General features: G+C 38.3%; 2 protein-coding genes across 2 annotated transcripts; one reads left to right on the plus strand and one right to left on the minus strand.

The window, feature by feature from the left end:
• Positions 1-425: 425 nt before the first annotated feature.
• Positions 426-13,680, minus strand: LOC115923060 (serine/threonine-protein kinase Sgk1-like). Its single transcript, XM_030983207.1, has 8 exons — positions 13,529-13,680; positions 10,442-10,583; positions 6,210-6,454; positions 5,306-5,429; positions 4,832-4,927; positions 4,158-4,268; positions 3,017-3,157; positions 426-1,170 (listed from the first exon to the last, which is right to left on the minus strand). The coding sequence occupies exons 3-8, from the start codon at positions 6,440-6,442 to the stop codon at positions 997-999; spliced, it is 879 nt and encodes a 292-aa protein (XP_030839067.1). The 5' UTR covers positions 6,443-6,454; positions 10,442-10,583; positions 13,529-13,680; the 3' UTR covers positions 426-996.
• Positions 6,578-9,550, plus strand: LOC115923061. Its single transcript, XM_030983209.1, has 3 exons — positions 6,578-7,432; positions 7,713-8,032; positions 8,518-9,550. Exons 2-3 carry the CDS (start codon positions 7,719-7,721, stop codon positions 8,825-8,827), a joined length of 624 nt encoding a protein of 207 aa, XP_030839069.1. The 5' UTR covers positions 6,578-7,432; positions 7,713-7,718; the 3' UTR covers positions 8,828-9,550.
• Positions 13,681-19,902: the final 6,222 nt, after the last annotated feature.

Here is a 19,902-nt window from a genome sequence, read left to right on the forward strand (position 1 = left end):
CCGCTACACATTCTTCTCTTATTTTTGCAAGAACTACATCAACTATTTAAAACGACGTCATTCTACGGCCGTCTCAATCGATCCAGTTGAGTGATAGGCAAGGCTAAAAAACTTTAAAATCTGTAGAATTTATCTCTCAAAAGACACTTATAAGGAACACTCTCTTTTTACATGTACTTCATCACTTGGTTTATCATCACCCTCCGCGGAGAGCCAGCAGGGCATTATCAATAATAGATCGCTTTCGCAAACACGATGGAAAGCAAGATGATGGTAAAGCGAGCGAAAAAAAAATCTGCGCATGCGCGAATCAGAATTTCTGTCTTGTTGATTTTCACGACCGTACGCGGCCATGATAGCGTCAGTTCCCTAAACACGACGGAAGAGCTGTATTGCCGTAATTCTTCCATCGCCTTTGATCCGTCGTGTTTGCGAAAGCACTCTAATATGCCTCAGACGGAATCACCGCCTTCCTGGTTCTTGGGCACAACGGCCCGTATTCTTGAAATCCGCCTACCTTTAGGGATGGCTTAAACCCGGCTAAGTGCGCTGATTTCGTCCACCAATTTATGGAGCGCCAAATGTTAACTTTTTCATCCTGTATAAATGGGCATAGTTCTGCAACTTTAATAGAATACACAGAAACGTGTAACTCTGAAATAAGATTCTGGTGTAACCAACTGGTTGTGGGAGCCGAGTCTTTCCTGTATTTAGCATGTAGCGCATCAGATAAGTCAGTTCCCAACATCTTAATTTCATGAGTTTGCATCAGTTTATCAATTCCATTACACAATGACAATAATCAATGTAGAACTTTGAGGTTGACACTTGGCGTTCGCATACATCAGAAGACTATGTTACGCCGGTTTCAATTTTTGGCTGCTTTCGAGAATATGGGCAAATGTGATTAAAAATGGCCTCCCATCTCATCAGACATTAAACAATGAGAAAAAGGAGGAGGTAACTCAATGAATAAGAAATCTTTTGTGTCTGTGCCTAAGGATCGTCCAATCCAACGGTGGGAGGGACGTACGTGAAGCCTTCAAAGACGTTGTCTGCGTCCTGCACGCTTGCGCTCACGGTGTTGGGGTCGACCGACTTGCCGACAGAGTTTGGAACGGGCTCCCTGACGAACTCTGGATCGATGTTCTTCACGTCCATGCTATCGCTCTGCAAAGAAACATAATATCAGTATAATTCATACTGTAATGATACTTGTGAATAATAATAACAATGATAATGATACCGGTAGTGGGTTCTTGCATAGCGCTTACGTCTGTCAGACTGGCGCTCCGCAATTATCACCCTGGCTTTACCATGGCTGCCATTACGGCGCTCTAGCATTTCAGGAATTAATTCCTGCCAGGTACCCATTTACATCACCTGGGTCGAGTGTGGCAAATGTAGATTAATGTCTTGCCAAAGGACATTAGTGTCGCGGTGGGACTCGAACCGCGGACCTTGTGATCCACAGTCCGGTGACGTATCCACTCGACCACGACACCTCGAGCACAAAAGCAAATTAAATACTTTTGAAATACTTGATCCAACTGAGAGAATGAATATTTACAAACGATGAGTAAAGTGGGATATACTGTGTGTGATTGCATAGCATTACAAGTTGTTACGAAATGGTAAAATTTAACAGAATATACAACACAAGAAATGTACATAACCAAAGTGACAGAAGTGGGCAGAACTGTTAGAAAGGAGCGACCAGATGCGGTAAATATCTGTGGAAAGTCATACATGTAGGTTCATAATTCTTTAAGTTAGCGGTTTTGGAGATTCGTATGTCTGCAGATGAAACTATATGTTTATGTAGTTTGTAGATTTACAATGACATTGCTTGAGACAGACTAACGCTGGAATATAAATAGTCCTTGTACTTTTTTGACTGCCTTGGATTCATAATGTAATACCAGCAACTATGAATTAAATACTCTATCCAATACAACTTTTTATGAGACATTAATGAAAACAACCAGGCAAAAAAAGCTCAACCGATTTTAGCTAATTTAGATTGATCTAGTTCTTGTTTCCTGAACATCAACTCTGGAAAATAAGTAAGAATATTCTCTCTCCATCGAGCAACTATTGGATTACAGTATAAACCCCTCTCTGTCCCTCTCAGGAATGTAAAGAGACACCCCCTTACATTATTTTCTCTCTTTCTCAGATAATATCTTCTACTAAGCCTTTACCACCCCCTCCCATTCCCCCCTCTAAGCCACTCTGCCTAGCTGTACTGTATCTCTCCCTCCTCCTCCCCCCCTAAATGAGATCAAGCAGAAAATCAAGCTTACTGCTCATGATGGCGGTCTCCTGCGTTGTAAATTATCTTTTTTCATTGAAAAATATTGGTATTTGTATGTATTTTACTTAAATTTAAATGCAGAAATAAAACGAAATAAACAAACAGACAAACTCTAGGATTGTAAGGTGGAGTTATCTTCTTGGCATCAAGGTCTGACCAACTGATGGAGGAGAAGAACTCACTTTCCCCTCCCCCTCCCCCCCCCCCCCCACACAGGTAAACGACCTTTCAGTACTTACCACTCTAAGATTGAAAGGAGGGGTTATCTCCTTGGCATCCAGGCCTGACCAACTGATGGAGGAGAAGAACTCACTTTCCTCTCCCTCTCCGCCCCCTCCCTCTCCGCCCCCTCCCTCTCTGTCCCCCCTCTCTCTCCTTCCCCCCTCCCTCTCCCTCCCTCCCTTCCCCCATAAGCTAGTGCTGGTTATTTTACATGACTGCTATTAAAGAAAGCATAAATGCTTGTTGTTGTTAGTAAGCAACCAGAGGACCAATGGCTCAAGGTCCTCTCCGAGGGACCACCCCAACAGGGAAGTGACCTTTCAGTACTTACCACTCTAGGATTGAAAGGAGGGGTCATCTCTTTGACATCGAGGTCTGACCAACTGATGGAGCTGAAGAACTCACTTTCCTCTCCCTCTCCCTCCCCCCAAACTCCCCCTCCTCACCCCAACAGGGAAACAATCTTTCAGTACTTACCACTCTAGGATTGTAAGGTGGAGTTATCTTCTTGCCGTCGAGGTCTGACCAACTGATGGAGCTGAAGAACTCATGATGCTTGACGGCCTTGAAGCCCTTGTCTCCTGCACCCAGTCTCTTGGCTCTCTCCTTGTGTAACAGCTACAGGTTAAACAGAGTACAATGTGGTGTGAATATAAATCTGATTGAGAGAAAGGCTTAAAGGTACTATGTCCCTTTTGCAGCCAACCTCAAATTCTGTAGAAATTTGCAGGAATTATGAATATGTCATGTATGTCCTATCTGTGAAATCTAAACGTTAGCAGTGTCCTCATATTCAAATTATGCAAGGAAACCTGTTTACTTGCTAGACTTCACTGTCAGACACTATTGAGTGACTGACTGGCTTTTTTTCTTCTTTGGTAATAACATACATGAAAAGAGTTGTAAAGGGTACATGAGCATTTGTCTACATGTACATCAATAACCCACTTCTTGTGATGGCCAAGATTAAACTGATTGAATCTTTGCGCAGCATAAAACATATGACCATTCGGTACAATTGTCTGAAAATCAAGACTATAACTTTTGGGCTCTATAGCCCTAAAGTCGATTTGACAACTAATAGTCGTTATTTTTCCACTTGAAGACATTTTCAAGCCCCACCTTTTTTAGGGAAGTTCTAAATTAGTATTATCTTTCAAATGCAGTTGGAATTTAACTTTTTCATTTTTTTGGCCTGCAAATGGGACATAGTACTTTTAAAGGGATAGTACACTCGATATTAAAGTGACTTGGTAACATTGCCTCAGGTTCTGAAACAAAATCCTGGATTTAGCCCTTGCTGCAATGATAATTATAAATCTTTAGGTCAGTCAGAAATCTCAAGACTTTTACAAGCCAATCGCCTGTCTGATTATCAAGATATTTATGATTAGAATTCGAAATTTCAAAAAACGTTTCCCCAACGTTTTTTTTATAACACTACAGTCTATTGAGGAAAATGAGTATGATAAAACTGGTCACTCAAAGATTTTAACTTTTTTGAAGCACTTCATGATCATTTTGAAGCATAATTTTTTCTAATATGGGCCACTGGGCCACTGGGCCACTCTATTTCAAACAAAGCAGAATGAAGCAGACATGAACGGTCTTGGCTTACCCCTTCGAGGAGACCCTTGGCACTTGGTGAGAAAACAGAGCTCCTCATTCGGAGTGGCTTGTTGAGAATGTTATCATACATCTCAGCTGTGTCTCTGCTGTAGAATGGAGGCTGTAGGAAGAGAAATAGGAGAACCAGTCTCAGTGGTTTATTAAGAATGTTAACATTCATGTACAAGTCAATCTCGACTGTGTCTCTGTAGTAGGGAGGGGGGGGGGGGGGGGGATGTCACCATTCTAGCTTGCGTTGAACTGAGAATGATTCAATTATAATTAAAATCATGAAGCAGCATCTAATATTGGAAACTCAGAGTAAATTTACATTCATCTTTTCACAGCTGATAATAAGTGACATTCCCCCTTTTTCATCACATATTACACATTCTAAATCTCCCATATCTATCTATCTATCCCTCCTCCCCCCTCCTCCCCCCTCCCCCTCCCCTCCCCCCTCCTCCCTCCTCCTCCTCCTCCTTCTTCTTTTACTTCCTTTTTTCCTCCTCCTGTCGTCACAATATTTGCCATGATCTCTTCCCTCATCTCCAAAGTCTCTCTCTCTCTCCCCCCCCCCCCCCCCCCCCCCCCCCCCCCCCCCCCCCCCCGGTTCTACCTCTCCCCCCTCTCTCTCTCTCTTTCTCTGTCTGTCTCTCCCTCTCTCTTTTGGTAGATACTTACCAATCCTGACATCATCTCAAAGAGAACAGCTCCAAGACACCACCAATCCACACTTCGGTCATACTCCTGCTTTCTTAATACTTCTGGTGCCAGATACTGCATAAAAAAACACAGCCATAATTACGCAATCAACCAATGAAATACCGGTACATACAATATAAGTAATTCAATAGAAGTGTTGGGCTTCTCAATGATTCAGCTTTTCAAGGGTTTTCTCTCTAACTCCTATTAAATATAGAGATGCGTACAATTCCCCCCCCCCCCCCAAAAAAAAAAAAAAAAAAAATGTGCTCTCACCCCCACCCCCTCCCGCTTATTCAGCGGCTAGCCAAGTCAAAAACTAATAAAAACCTCTCTCCGAGCAGTTTCACAAAGTTGACAGCCCTGGATTACCGACCCTTGTCCCTTTTTTTTTTGCGCGTTCCTGACAAACCCGCTTATGATATATTACAAAGTCTCTGGGGAATTACTTACCTCTGGTGTACCACAGAAGGTTGAGGTGGTTTTCTTGGCTGCGATCCCCTCCTTGCACAAACCAAAGTCTGTCAGTCTAACATGGCCATCGTGATCCAAGAGAATGTTCTCAGGTTTCAAATCTCTGAAAGCAATCAAATCATGGTTGTAGAGTTTGTTATTATATCAAAGAATGGTATTTTTCTTTTCAATTGAAAGTAATTACAACTAATTCTCAGGGGCTTTTGAATGGGGAAGGGAGGGAAGGGGGAAATCCCCATTCTCTCTCTAAAAAAAGTTTTGTAATACTTACATACAACAAAATTATATGCTTAGCTCCCCCTCCCCCAAAGTAAAGTTTGTTATCATAGCAAAGGATTTTCTTTAAATTGAAAGTAATTATAACTAATTCTCAGGGTCTTTTGAAGGGGGATGGGAAGGAAAGGGGAAAATCCCCATTCTTTAAATTTAAATTACAAAATGATAACAAAATTGAATGCTCAGCTCCCCTCCCCCCCCCCCCCCCCCCCCCCCTCCGCACACAGCCTGCTTCTAATTCCATACAAGCCCCAATTTACATATATATACATGTATGCAGTATTTTTTGTCTCTCCTAATTGTAGTAGAGATGTGAGTTGGGCAAACAGTAGGTACAGACAGCGTGTTGCTTTCTGACACCGCCTGCAAACCAAATCCATGGGCTTCCCATTTCGTCTGATTTTGCCATTTCTTTTTGCCACTTTCCCATTCAAGTACGATTGATATGTGTCTTATGTTGCTGAACAAGTATATGGTTTAGGTTAAAAACCCTGCTGACTACTGACTCTCAAAGGCTATGTAGAGCAGGAACAATCCAATTCCCATAGGCAATGCAATACTAAGGACGTCATCCACTACCACACCTTCTCAATCATACAACACTCACCTGTAGATGATATCCAAGGAATGCAGGTACCCGATGGCGCTGGCGATCTCCGCTGCGTAGAACTTGGCCCTGACCTCTGGGAAGGACTTCTCCCTCTGCAGATGAAAGAAGAGCTCCCCGCCATTGACGTAATCCAGGACAAAGTAAAGTTTGTCGGCCGTCTGGAAGGAGTAGTGGAGACTGACCAGGAAAGGATGCTTGAGGTTCTTCAGGAGGACGCTCCTCTCGGCCATGATGTGTTTCGCCTGGTGTGGAGAATCGGTGGAATAGAGATAAATGGCCGTTAGGAAATTTCCTTTAAAATAGCAAAAAGTGAGCCTTCCCTCTATACATGTATCTGGTTGAATCTGAATCATATGTGACCCGCTACGGCAAAACCCGACGCTTCTCGGCAAATCCCATTGTGCTGTAGGCCCGTTTGAACATGAAATTTCGAATTTAGGGATCAACTGAGATTTTTGCATGATCAGAAAGTCTATTTTTTATAAATTGATTTAGAGAAAAAATGAACTCAAAAAACGATCTAGAAGTATTTTTAATTATATTTTGTATCTAATCATGTGCTCCATTGTCCAGTGAAATTAGTTGAAACAATGCGGTCAAAAGAAGGGAAAGTTCGCGATTCATCGCTTGTTGTTTTCCCTCTCAGTTGACCACGTTTGAGTCGATCCCTGACGTATTTGGTACGAAAATAACGAGTAAGGATCGGTTATTCCAAATATGGTTATATTGGGCGGTCCTAAATAAAATTGCCCAATGAAAAATGCCATGAAAGATGACATCATTTCGATGAGCTGTCAAGCAGGCCGTAAACAAATGCCTGTTGCCAGCCACGTGATCCAAATCCAGACACTTGATTCGCCAATATTCGCACATGACGTCATTGCCTTGTTGTTGTGATTGCTCAGCGGTCAAATTCTCGCATCGAAACACCAGCTTTTTTCTTCGAAAACTTGTTCAGAAGTTTGTTTTTAATGAGCTAGAGTTTCATATATCAAGTAAAATACGTGTATTCATCGAGTGGCTAGAACAATGTCGAGGAAAAAGAGGAATTTAACGGATAAAACCGTCGCTTCTTTGTTGAATGATGCATCGGCGTGCGGTATGCCGTGCATGGCTTGACCGAACACCTGGCTGACTACTTCGCGAACCCGACCGGGCCGAGCCCCCGGCCGCTGGCGAGAGAGGAACTCCTTCGTCTCCTAGCTCCGACTCTGATTCTGGTAGGTTTATTAATATTATCATTATTAAAAAGGTATTCAAGTTACTTAGTTAGGTCTACGCCCATATTATTTATTAAAGACTTGTTTCGCCAAAATGTTCGAGCAACAAAAGCTAGATTAGACATTTTAAGTGCACTATTATTTAAATTAAAATTTATTATTAAATTAGATTATGATTTATGAAGCATCTCATACCTATAGTATACAAAAATCTCTGCGGAGTCTAGACTACTTGTTGATATTAGTTTTTGAATCTCTATTTTATAATTATACTTAACAGAGTCTGATGAGTTCGAGGAGGCAGGTCCATGACCAGCAGAGCCATGTGAAAGCGGCGATGAAAGCGATTGCGTCGATGAGGCAGATGCATGCAGAGGAGCCTATGGATTTGTCAAGTGACAATGAAAGCGTCATACTGGGACCGGGTCCTGTCATTGATGACGAGGAGGAGGCGGCAGCAGCTACAAATCTGGCCCAACAAATACATGTAGATCTTGATCTGGAACCGCTGAAGGACCGCGTGAATAAATGCAACTGCCGTATCTTCAATCGAAGACGCTGTATCAAACAATTCTCTGTAGCCGAACAAGAGTCCATAAGGTATAATTGGATCTGTCACTATTTACTTGTATTTCTTTATAATAATGTCTAAGGACTGGATGTTTATGTACAAGCTGCAGTTTAATGCAAAATATACTTACATTTATTCTAAGCTAATTATATTTTCTCCTATTTTGCAGCATTAATCAGTAGACCCTAACGTATGCTTTAAAAAAAATACTTCACCACTAAACTGTACCAAGCATAATAAATATTATAATTGAGATCCTTAGGAAAACGTTGCAAAGCTCTGTCCAAATTTCAAGTGTTTTAATGAAATGAAATTTGCTACAATACATTTACTCTTTTCTTCTTCCAAGTCAACCAACTTTTACTTTATTGTGAGCTGGTGTTTTCCATTTGAGAATGATCTACTATTGTAGTGTAACAAAAAATATTTACTTTGTAAAGAAAAATAGTAGATGCGAAAATTTGACTAATCAGGAGATTTTTGTTTCGTTTTGCTTTTTCCCTCATGTCTGCAGGTCAATGTTCCTGAAGAACAGAAGACAGAGGCACTCAGGAGGCAGGAGGAGCATCTTCTACAGGACAGCCTGTCAAGCCTTACAGGCAGTCGCGATAGAGCTCTCCATCAAGAAGCTAGGGAAGAAGACTGCGAACTCCAAGCCTGTAGTTTTTCATTACAGATTCGACTTTGCACAGCAAGTGCATTATCCAGTTGACCCCCAACAACCTGGCCCTTCGTATTTCCGTACACAAAGAAAGTGCCACATCTTTGGCATGTCTTATCCTATGTACATACTATTGATCTCTTCGGCTGTGAATTTTGTATGAAACAAGATAACTCAAGAGATTCGAAACTGTTCATCATTAATTCTTGGGCACTAATGCATAATAGTTTATGATTAGTGTAGTCACTAGTCAGATTGCATTTGTTATGGGATTCGTTATTGTTTTTTCTTTACTTTGATAATGAAAGAATATATTTTATATCTGATACTGATTGACTGAAATTAATATTTTTGCATTATTAATCTCTATCTCAAGAAGACAACAGCTCTGTCAAATGGTCTCAACTGTTACTTTATTGTACATTCCTAAATGAACCAGGATATTTTTACAATACATGTATTATAGGTTATCTGTTGTCGAGTGACTTACACGATATCTTTTTTTTTCTCAAATAGTCTTGATTAAGACTAATGCTTTATATCATAGCCTTTATTAAATATGACAAAATATCAATCATTTTGAACTCGCTTTATTTGTTCCAGTAATTATCATTTGAAAAATAGATTCTGACGGGTTTCAAGTTCAACGCAATTCGTTATTTCACTTTATTGCAATCTTATTTTTAATATATTTTTTTAAAATCATTTTTATTACATCTGGTTTTGTAATAGGCCTATTATTAAGCATAAATTTTAAGAAAATGCACTATTACATTTTATTATTGCAACATTGATGTAACCTGCTACTATTTTGTGTACAAGAACAAATTCTGTACTGATGAAACATAATAAACCGTGGAATCGTTTTCCCATCAACTTTGCCTAGGATAACAAAAACTTTGAAATTCTTTTGTTTTCTATTGTTTTTAAAAATTATCATAACTTTATTAATATTTTTCCAAATCTAATGGTTTTAACAGAAATGTAAGTTGGGTATGTGTCTAGTATGCCTGTAAAATAACAAGACTTTAGCTTGTTTGGTTGATGCCGTTGCTATGAAGTGAATGTATGCATGTTTTTTGTGTGAAAATTGAACCAAATTCTTAACTTTAAACCTCAATATCTCATAATCAACTTCCGGTGATTGAAATCACAAAAATCACAATAACTTTGTCAAATTTCAATCAATTTTTTTAAATGAGGTATCATCTTAAAGGTCATACTTTACTCTTTCCAATGATACCAAGAACTCAATTTTTATTTTTACCATGAAGTGTTGGGTTTTGCCATAGCAGGTCACATATATTTTGCTTTGATTTTTTGTCCTCTATTATTATCAGAAATTCCGCATAATTCAGTTTGCAGATTCAATTAATATGAGGTATTGAACTTTCAGCATTAGTTTTGCTTTGGAATGTCTTTCTCTACTATTATCAGAACAACGCATTACATGTATCTTTGAATAAAAACTGAAAGTACATCTTTTCAATTAACTGTAAATCTAAGCATATCAGGAGCTCTTATATAGTGCAGTAGAATATATACTTAGTGCTGGATAGTTTCTGCGCTCTATAAATGTACAGTCAAACCTGCTTTAGTGACCACCTGTCTACAACGACCACATTTTTTGTTTCCCTTGAAAATGGTTTCTCATTGAAACATGCACTAAAGGAATCTGTCTACAAAGACCACTTTTTGTGTTTCCCTTGGGCGGTTGCTGTAGACAGGTTTGACTGTATTATTATTATTATTATTTTTATTATTATCATCCTCCTACCTCGTTCCTCTTGACGATGGCTGCCTTCTGTAGCACTTTGACTGCATACACCTTGCCATCGATCTTGTGTTTGGCCAACAGGACCTTGCCAAAGCTGCCCTTGCCAATCACCTTCAGGAAATCAAAGTCACTTGGTCTTGCTCTGTAGATTAGAGAAAAAACAAGGAATGGAAATAGAAGAATTAAAGGGGGTGAAGCATGGCAAATGCTGGTTAACGCCATATACGACTTCTTTTGGACAACAGCATGTAAACGAATGGACTTAATCAACGGTCAGCGTGTGCTAGCGTTCGTGAAACGGACCGAAATTCTCCTCACGCCTCGTCCGTAGTCGTATTATACCCGATTGGCCCTGAGTCAGGCCACAGGAAAGACACATAGTCTCATCATGCTACATCTCCTTTAAATGCAACAAAATTACGGTTAATAGTATTTTTATCATAATTTAGAACCTAAATAAAGAATATGAAATTTGTCAAGATTTCCTATCTAATATAAATGAGATTTCTTTGTAAATTAGATCGTAGGACGATCCTATAGACAGGCTGTTGTCACAAACGCCACATTAAATTTAATGCTGCATTTAAGTACTAAATTGTCTGGCTCTTCCATTAAGCACTTGACAATAAACAAATGAATACTCTTGCTGGTCCAAAACCTTACATATGGTAGTTACAATTTACAGTTATAGGAGGTGTTCTCCGTTTCTTCCATCAAAGGTCACCCTATTCACCTGGATATCAACCAGCTAGACAGCCAATGGTTTGGAAATGCTATGGTTAACAACTGTATTATTCCTACCCGTCGTCACTTTGATGTTTCTTAAAGATAAACTCCAGTACTGGTAAAAAAAAAAAAAATTCTCACAGAATCAAACGAAACTTACACTGAATGTTCAAGATTACAAATAAATGATATGTGCCAAACAATTTTGGAAGAAAATGTATACTGGCTGAGTAATGAGCATAGAAAGACAAGGAAATCAAGATAGTACTAGCCCCGACACCATGTGTGTAGTCTCATATATAGCTTTCTATGTGAGTGCTTGTTACTTTACCAAGACTCGGTCAAATTTATTATGATTTTGATAACTCCAGAACCTTGCAGTGCACACCAATACTTACATGCTACATGATCAACTGTTTCTGATCCTTTCCACACCTTTTCTTTCACAATGCAATCGCATTACCAGTACTAAAGTTTATCTTTAATTGTGACTCAAGATTGAAAGGTGGACTGGTTGAATAAGGGCCTTTGTTGAATATTTTTTTAGATGTAAGCTTTAGTATGTCACATTCCCAAGGAACATATACAAATTGGAACAAATCCATTTTTCACATACTTAAAAAATTATAAAAACTTTGTAAGGGTGTGAACAATTTAGTTGCAAACGGTATGTACACTTACGCCTCAGTCACACATTTGCGTATTTGGCTTGCGTATTGCTGCGTATTTATGGCAAGCCGTTTTAACATTTATTCCTATTTCTTGATATTAAGAAATCATTTTCTGTTGTAAAGCAATGGTAATTCTTGAAATAGGAATAAATGTTAAAATGGCTTGCCATAAATACGCAGCAACATGCTGGCCAAATACGCATCGGGGTGACTGAGGCATTTACTCAGTCATCTAATTTTGCTGAGCTCTAATACATTGCAGCTCGGAGATCGATTGATTTAACCATTCTTTACAATGTGCTTAAGTATATTCTGCTTAAGCAAAAACATTTGTATCTTAACCAGGCTTTTAACAAGTTTTTCCTTTGAGTGATCTTTTTAGAAGGACTACTTTATCGAAAAAAACAACGGTCAAATTTGTATTCTTCAACCTGGTGATAGGAAGAGGAAAAATGCCCCCAATTCACACCCCCCAAAATGATTGTCCCTATAAACACAACCTGAAGAAAGCAAGGTACATGTAATCATGCATGCATTTCTGGGATTAAAGTACAGGCACACTATTGCATGTGCTCCAAGCAATTTGGGGACTATTACGACTTGCTTTTATGGGAATCTGCCAGACCCGCGCCATTCTTGCATGATTTAATAGCCCTGTATCAGGTGCTTATAGACTTTTATTTCTCACCGACGTGTTATAAAATTTAATAACATGCGCCCTGACCTGAATGCACATGACTTGCTCGAACTCTTTACAGAGAACACCTTCTCCAAGTATTGAATAATTTAATCTAAATAGAGATAAAGGCTTATCATAAACAAATACTTGTTAGTATGAACCCTAATGGATTCTTGCTTTATGCTGTCAATTGCTTGTCTTTTTGTGCCAATGCGCATACGGATTAACAGGCACTTGGCATGGAACTGGCTGTCAACTTTACTTATATATAAAAAAGAGAGACTTTGCCACCTGTTGCAAATAAGGTAAAGATAATAATGAACTTTTTAAGAAAAAAAGAGAGAAATGTTCAACAAACAAATAAAACAAAAAACACCAGGGTAGCAACTCCACGTAACTCTCTTCATCTATAGCTACATGAATAAAATAGCCCAGTCCAAATTTTGTGCGACCAAAAAAGGAACTATAATGGCATAGTAGGACGTATAGTTTATTTACAAGGAGGTATTTTTTGTTGTTATTTTGGTTTTATTGGCGTTGCCTTCTTTTTGAGAATATTTTTCTCTTCAAGTACGTTTTAACCTTAGTTTTCTATTGAATTTGTGATCAAATCAACATCTTAGGGCAGTTGTTTGACGGGCGGTAGGTTAAAAAAATATTTAAAAAAATAAAAAATAAAAAAAATGTACTTCCGTAATTCTGAGAAAAAAAAACAGAATAATTTCGGGAAAAACGTAATAGCGGTAATAATAATAATAAAAAAATTACTTATAAAGCGCTTACCACCAAAGTATCTAAGCGCTATAACAAACAAAATAGACTGATAAACAATTACATATTAAACAAAACAAAAAAAGTGTAAATAAACCTACAACTTATAATACATATGAAATACACATCAATGTGAACAGAGTTAGTTAATCATCAAAAGCAATGGTTGGCAGCTCTGTGTGTAACTATTACTAAAGGTGTTTTCTTCGCAGAAAATGATGGTTGGACAGTTCTACTTACGATGGATTAGCCGATGGTCCCAGGTTGATGGTGTTCGGGTCGTTGGGGTCACTGAAGAAGTCTGTGTTGTTCTCGTCCGCCACGCTGTTATCAGGGTTATTCCTCGGATTATCGAGAGACAAGAAGTTCTGAACTTCGCCACTGAAAAATAGAAAGGGATAACAAAAAATAGAGAATAATTTCACAGAAGAATGAGGTGCACACCGTCTTATTTCTTGTTTGACCTCATGTATGTTTGATCTCACTTTTATTTTTATTATTATATATGCATGATTTATTGAATAAAGAACAGATTTATAAGTTGTGTGTTTATTATAAAGTTTGGTAAATAATTTTTTAGTCAGACTAGGTATGCTCAGAGATACCAGTATTAAGCGCCTAATAAGTATTGTGTATTATTATTATTATTAAGAATAATTTCATTGAAGAAGTTTGTTTAGTTCTCGTCCATCACGCTGTTATCAGGGTTATTCCTCGGATTATCGAGAGGTCTTCTTTCCAAAATATCCCGCTATTTGGAAATAGCGGGCTAATTTGCGCCCATCCGAGATAGTTAGTGATGAGCGTATCATATCAGTCTCGTTATGACGCAATTTCAAGCTTCGGAATAATATCCAGAGTCTGAAAGTAGCGGATTGTTTGGCAAACTCGAGCTTATGAAGACAAAACTTCATGAGAAAGGGGAAAATCCCTTTTGCTGAAAGAATCCATGTATTCGGCAAAAGTAGGTAATGTTTTTCTTAACGAGCAGTTATATTACCTCTGAGAAATTTGCCTTGGATCTGATTTCTTTGTCTACAAGTAATCAGGGAAAACCCAAAGGTGTCTAGCAACCCGATGACTACTGAATTCTCTAGTTCCTATAGGCTTAATACTGGGACCACCTGGTTGCAGTAGGAAATGGGTTAAATAGATGAGGTCATGATGGGCTACTTTTTCATTAGCTCTAGCTTAGGGGTTTAAGACTCAATTCCAAAAATAAAGGAGAGGATCTACATGTAGAAAGGTCAGCAGAATTACAGAGATAATATGGTTATATTGACATTTACTTGTAGCAAAACAAACAAAAACAGAAGAAAAGAAACAAGCACGCAAAACGATGAAGAAGAAATGACGAAGGAAGGTCCTAGCAATGACGGTGCTAGTTGACTCGTTAATTCAATAGAATTAGAGAAATGAAACAAACAAGTCACTGAAAGTCTGAGAAAAATATGATGAATACACACTGAGAGTTTGGAATATTGTTTTAAGTTTTGAAGATCAATATATTTAAAAAATTGGCAACTTGGAAACCTGCCTTTGTGAAAATATTTAAAACCAAGACAAATATCTTAAATATTGACTTTGGATATCAAAGAGCGAGTATACCTATGAAAACATTGTTCAAAATATTTTAGGGAAAAGAAATTATTCTTTGAGAAGACAAAGTTTGGGGGGAAAATGATATTATGAAATCCTCATCATAACACACAAACTGGAGAATAGCAACAGACAGACCCAGTAATAAGCAGGCATGCATATTTTGATCTTTCCGAAGACCTTAGGCAGCACACATGTGGCTATTTGAAAGAAGGCTATTATGGTGAAATTATAAAATCCCATCCACCATCGTGTGCAAAATGGATGTCGCATAAAAAAGATGATCTGATTTGCACAGAAACATGTGAGCCTCCATAACAGCCATTTAATTGTAGAAGTTATCGATTTCTCCTTCATTTTCCTCGGCAAATTAAGTCTATTTCTGGCAAACATCTACCAGGATACTTGACAGATCATTAAAACACAAGGCTTGATTTCCACTTATGAACGTCCAAGCACAAACACTAAGCTGCGACATAGAGAAGGAAAGAAAACAAAATATCAATTCCTTGTCTTTTTTGTTTGGTATTCCTTCGCTACTCCAAGTAAAGGAGATTCAGTTATCTAACGCAAAGAAAACATGGCGATGTGAAAAATTATGTGGTGTTTGTTACATATTCAAGTTTCATAAGGCAGTCTGATAAAAGGCAATATCTGAGACTTATTGCAGTCTGGGGTCTATAAAGTTAAATAAAAGAGAAGGGGCTTCTTGCATGAAACATGATAGTTCAAAGGTCAATTTGAATTTAACCCATTGAGTAATGAATCCTCTTATTCCCCTAGGCTAATATAGTATCCACCTAAAAGACAGGTTAAAGATAAACTTGAGTTGAAGTTGAGATCTGGTAAAAAAAAAGAACATAAATTCTCACAGAATCAAACAAAACTTACAATGAATGTTCAAGATTGCAAATAAATGTCATTTGCCAAACACTTTTGGTAGAAAATGTATATTGGCTGAGTAATGAGCATAGAAAGATAAGGGAATCAAGGTACATGTAAGTAGCCCGACACCATTTGTGTAGTCCCATATACATCTTCCTGTGTACAGTGCTTGTTACTTTACCAAGACTGGGCCAAATTTATTATGATTTTGATGACTCCCGATTCCCGAACCTTGCAGTACACACTAATATGTACATGCTACATGATCAACTTTCTCTCTTCCATTCCACACCTTATCTTTCACAATGCATTCGCATGACTAGACCAGAACTCAACTATTTCTTTAACCAACAGATTCAAATCGTATGCATACTTTTTAAACAAAGGTCATTCTTGGCGACCTAAAAGCTTGCCCGAGGCAGTACTATATGCAGACTGGATTGGAGTTCATTCGTTAATAACGGGTTAATGGAATAACTCGTCAGAAGGTCCCGAGGGGAGGAGGATCCATAAATTTGAATATGTTGGTAAACCAAAAAATCTATTTCCAGAGGCATAGAGTTCATCCAAAGGATGAGGGTGACCTTACCAGACCTTAAAGGGATTGGGTATCTCTGTCTCGGATTCTGAAATAAAATCCTGGGTTTAGCTCATGCTGCAATCATAATTATAAACCTTTAGGTCAGTCAGGAATTCCATGACTTTTACAAGCCCATCACCTGTCTGATTATTAAGATATTTATGATTAGAAATCAAAATTTCAAAAACCGTTTTTTATAACACTACAGCCTACTGGGAAAAAAAGTATGGTAAAACCTGTCGCTCCAAGATTTTTACGCTTTTGAGGCACTTCATGATCATTTTGATGTACAGTTTTGTTAGGGCTTCAATATTACACCATATCGCAGACACTGATAACACATTGGGCCATTCATCTCAGTTTTGTAAAACTACCATGGAAACATTGTTAAACAATGCCTTTAATTATGCAAAGTCAAAAGTTATGTAATAATTTCCACTCTGCATGCATGTGCATTGAAACAAATGCGGTATACAGTGTATACTCTGCACAAAAACTGAGTATTGCCATGGAAGGTTTAACAGCATTTTTCTTACTACATCAATTACTAACCCCTACCACAAGGGGGGGGGGGGGGGGGGGGGGGAGGGGGGGACAGATTGTAAGAATCAGATTATTCAATTCCTTCCTCGAATGACTCAGGATGCAGGATGGTTTCACTTTGTATGATGTTATGAACAAATGAACAATTTCCTTTCATGTACTATTGTATACCTGCATTAGTATCATTTCTTTTTCTATGAAAGGATAGTCAAAATAGGGTGGTCAAAGGAATTTCCCCCTTTTTTGTCCAGTACCAGCACCCTTGCTTAATACAGACATGTTTGATTGACCAAGAAATTGTTAATACAAAATAATAATAAAACAAGGGAAACGCTTTCGGCAGTCTCGCCTGCATTACGCGATTCGATATGATGAAAAATTGAGGGTGGAACATTATTTATAGGCAGGGTGGCCCATTAGCAGGCCCCCCAAAATGAAATCCTCTGAATATAATCAGCAAAATTTTGAAGTGCATATTAAGAATCATGGACAAATAAAAAAAATTGATTCATTTATCCTCATATTAAATTGTGAGAACATAATCCAAGTTTGTTGACCTAAAATGACCTTTGACCTTAACTTAGTGACCTTTGACCTTAACTTAGTGACCTGAATTCTGCTCACATGATTGGGGATACTTGATAACCCTATAGTCCAAGTTTCATTGACTAAGGACTTATACTTTCAAAATTATATCAAAAATTCAAAAACTTAACCTTAGGTTAAGTTTTTGATGTTGACGCCGCCGCCGCCGCCGCCGTCACCGGAAAAGCGGCGCCTATGTCTCGCTTTTTTGCTACGCAGGCGAGACAAAAAACCTTACTCCCACATTTTGAACTGAGTAGAAACGAGTTCGGAAGTATTAACATTAATATAGCCAGCATCTTTTTAACTGCAGGCATATCTAATAGTACTTCATTTAATGATTCTGATGGAGGAAAAAAAAACCTTGCTTGATACCACAATTTCCACCCACGCCATAATCAGAGAGAAAATATCAGAGAAATCTGATTTCGGAGATAGCGGGCTAATTTGCGCCCGTCCAAGCTTCGGGATAATATCCTGCGTCTGAAAATAGCGGGTTACTTGGCAAACCTGAGCTGATGAAGTCTGGCCTATAGTGGACTATTTCGCCCTTGAAACTAAAGATATTAATCACTTCTACTATTCCAAACCAACCTAAGGCTCATTCTCGAAATAGTAATGTCTTTTACCAATGCTTGTGAAGACGCACTTGCACTAAAATATGCTTTGTAACTGAAGATCATCCCTAGAGGGAACTGGATTGCTTGACTCAAGCCTACGGAGACGAGGAAATGAAAACTCAAAGATTATGTTTTTGTTTAATTTAAAAAGGGAGTTCTGACTTGCATAATTTCACAAGTTTGTGCTTAATTGTTCTGCCTAATGGAAATTACCCTATATACTATGTGTTACTTATTAACAGTGAACATGTATTGTGTTCCAGTAAACTATTTACAAAAAAAATGTGAGTTTTAGAATATAAAGTCAAGCTTAAAAAACACTAAGCAAGCAATTTTAATACGGGCTAATGGGTAATAAGGAGTATGAAGAAAACAAAGGATAGCATCATGGTGAAAGAGAGATAGCATACACCCCTGCAAAACAGTACACAAGTTGGACTCGGTTCCATACAGGCCATATTGTATGAAAACGTGCAAAGGTACGTTGAGTGGTTTCCTTACAAGTAGCTCCAACGTGAAAATCGTGAGTGGGCTTGAACTTGCAAAATCTCTTTACAGACTGCAGTAATATTTGAAGCTCATATTTTGAGTACCGGTATAATATAGTCACAAGAAACCTTTTAAGATACAGAGTAAAATATTTTTAGGTGATCGGTACACTTTAATCGCGATCTTTTGTGGGGGCAACAGATTTTGAAATTCACCAACATCTTGAGAAATAAAAGGTTGCAGAGGAGTAGACAAGACCAAGCCATCATAAATCCATTTGATCTTCTTCTGACTTGCTATTAATCGCGAGTGGGCTTGAACTTACAAAATATCTTTACAGACTGCAGTAATATTCTAAGCTCATATTTTGACAATGGTATAGTCACCAGGAACCCCTAATACAGATTTAAATATTTCAAAAGGTGATCGGTACACTAAATCGCGTTCTTTCGTGGGGGCGACGTTATCACAGATCTCGAAATTTACCCACATCTTCAAAATAAGAGGAGGCAAAGGAGTAGACAAGACCATGCCATCATAAATCCTTTTGATCTTCTTCTGACTTGCTATTATGGAAATTTGACATTTAAGCCTACACATAATTCGGAGCGAGGGATTTAGACGCTGCATCCTCGTTAATTGGTCGTCGTTGTTTAATAAAAAAGAAGCGAGTGAGTGGAGGTTTTCTTTCCATAAATTTTATCCTCCCTCTTAACCCTTGCTCTCCTACACAAACCCCTGTTCAACTTATCAAAATATTACTGCATGGCTTTACAAAAATTGTATAGCTATACTAAATTTTGTCCTCGTCTGAATGAATATCGCAAAAAAAAAATGTGTAGCGTAACAAAATTTTGAGCGTCGTTTTGAATGAAAATTAAGAAAAGAATGAACATTGTTTCATACAAAAACCATGAAAGGGGGTGGGGCGTATCGTAAGCAAACCCCAATGATTGGTCTGATGTCATGTCAACTCTCCAAAGTCCAAAACTAGTTTCTTTATAGTGCACGTCTCGTTTTGCTACATGATGGTTCTTTAAGTTTCTAGTTTATAAATGTTTCATATAAATTTCCTCTCATCTGAGCACGCTATAAATTATACCACCTCTTCCTAGTCTCTTTCAACCTGTGACCTATCTCTATCGCTCCCACGTGTTCTCCATCTAACTGTATAATTGTCTCAAATTGACTTTCTTGCTCATAACAAACTTGGTAAGTTGGTAATGGTTTTTATATGAAACTGTAGGAATGAACTACATGTACATGAAGCCTACGCTAAATTTAATAGCATTCACCCACGTGATACTTTAAAC

The sequence above is a fragment of the Strongylocentrotus purpuratus genome, unplaced genomic scaffold, assembly GCF_000002235.5.
Source record: "Strongylocentrotus purpuratus isolate Spur 01 unplaced genomic scaffold, Spur_5.0 spur5_scaffold_13, whole genome shotgun sequence".
NCBI lineage: Eukaryota > Metazoa > Echinodermata > Echinoidea > Camarodonta > Strongylocentrotidae > Strongylocentrotus > Strongylocentrotus purpuratus.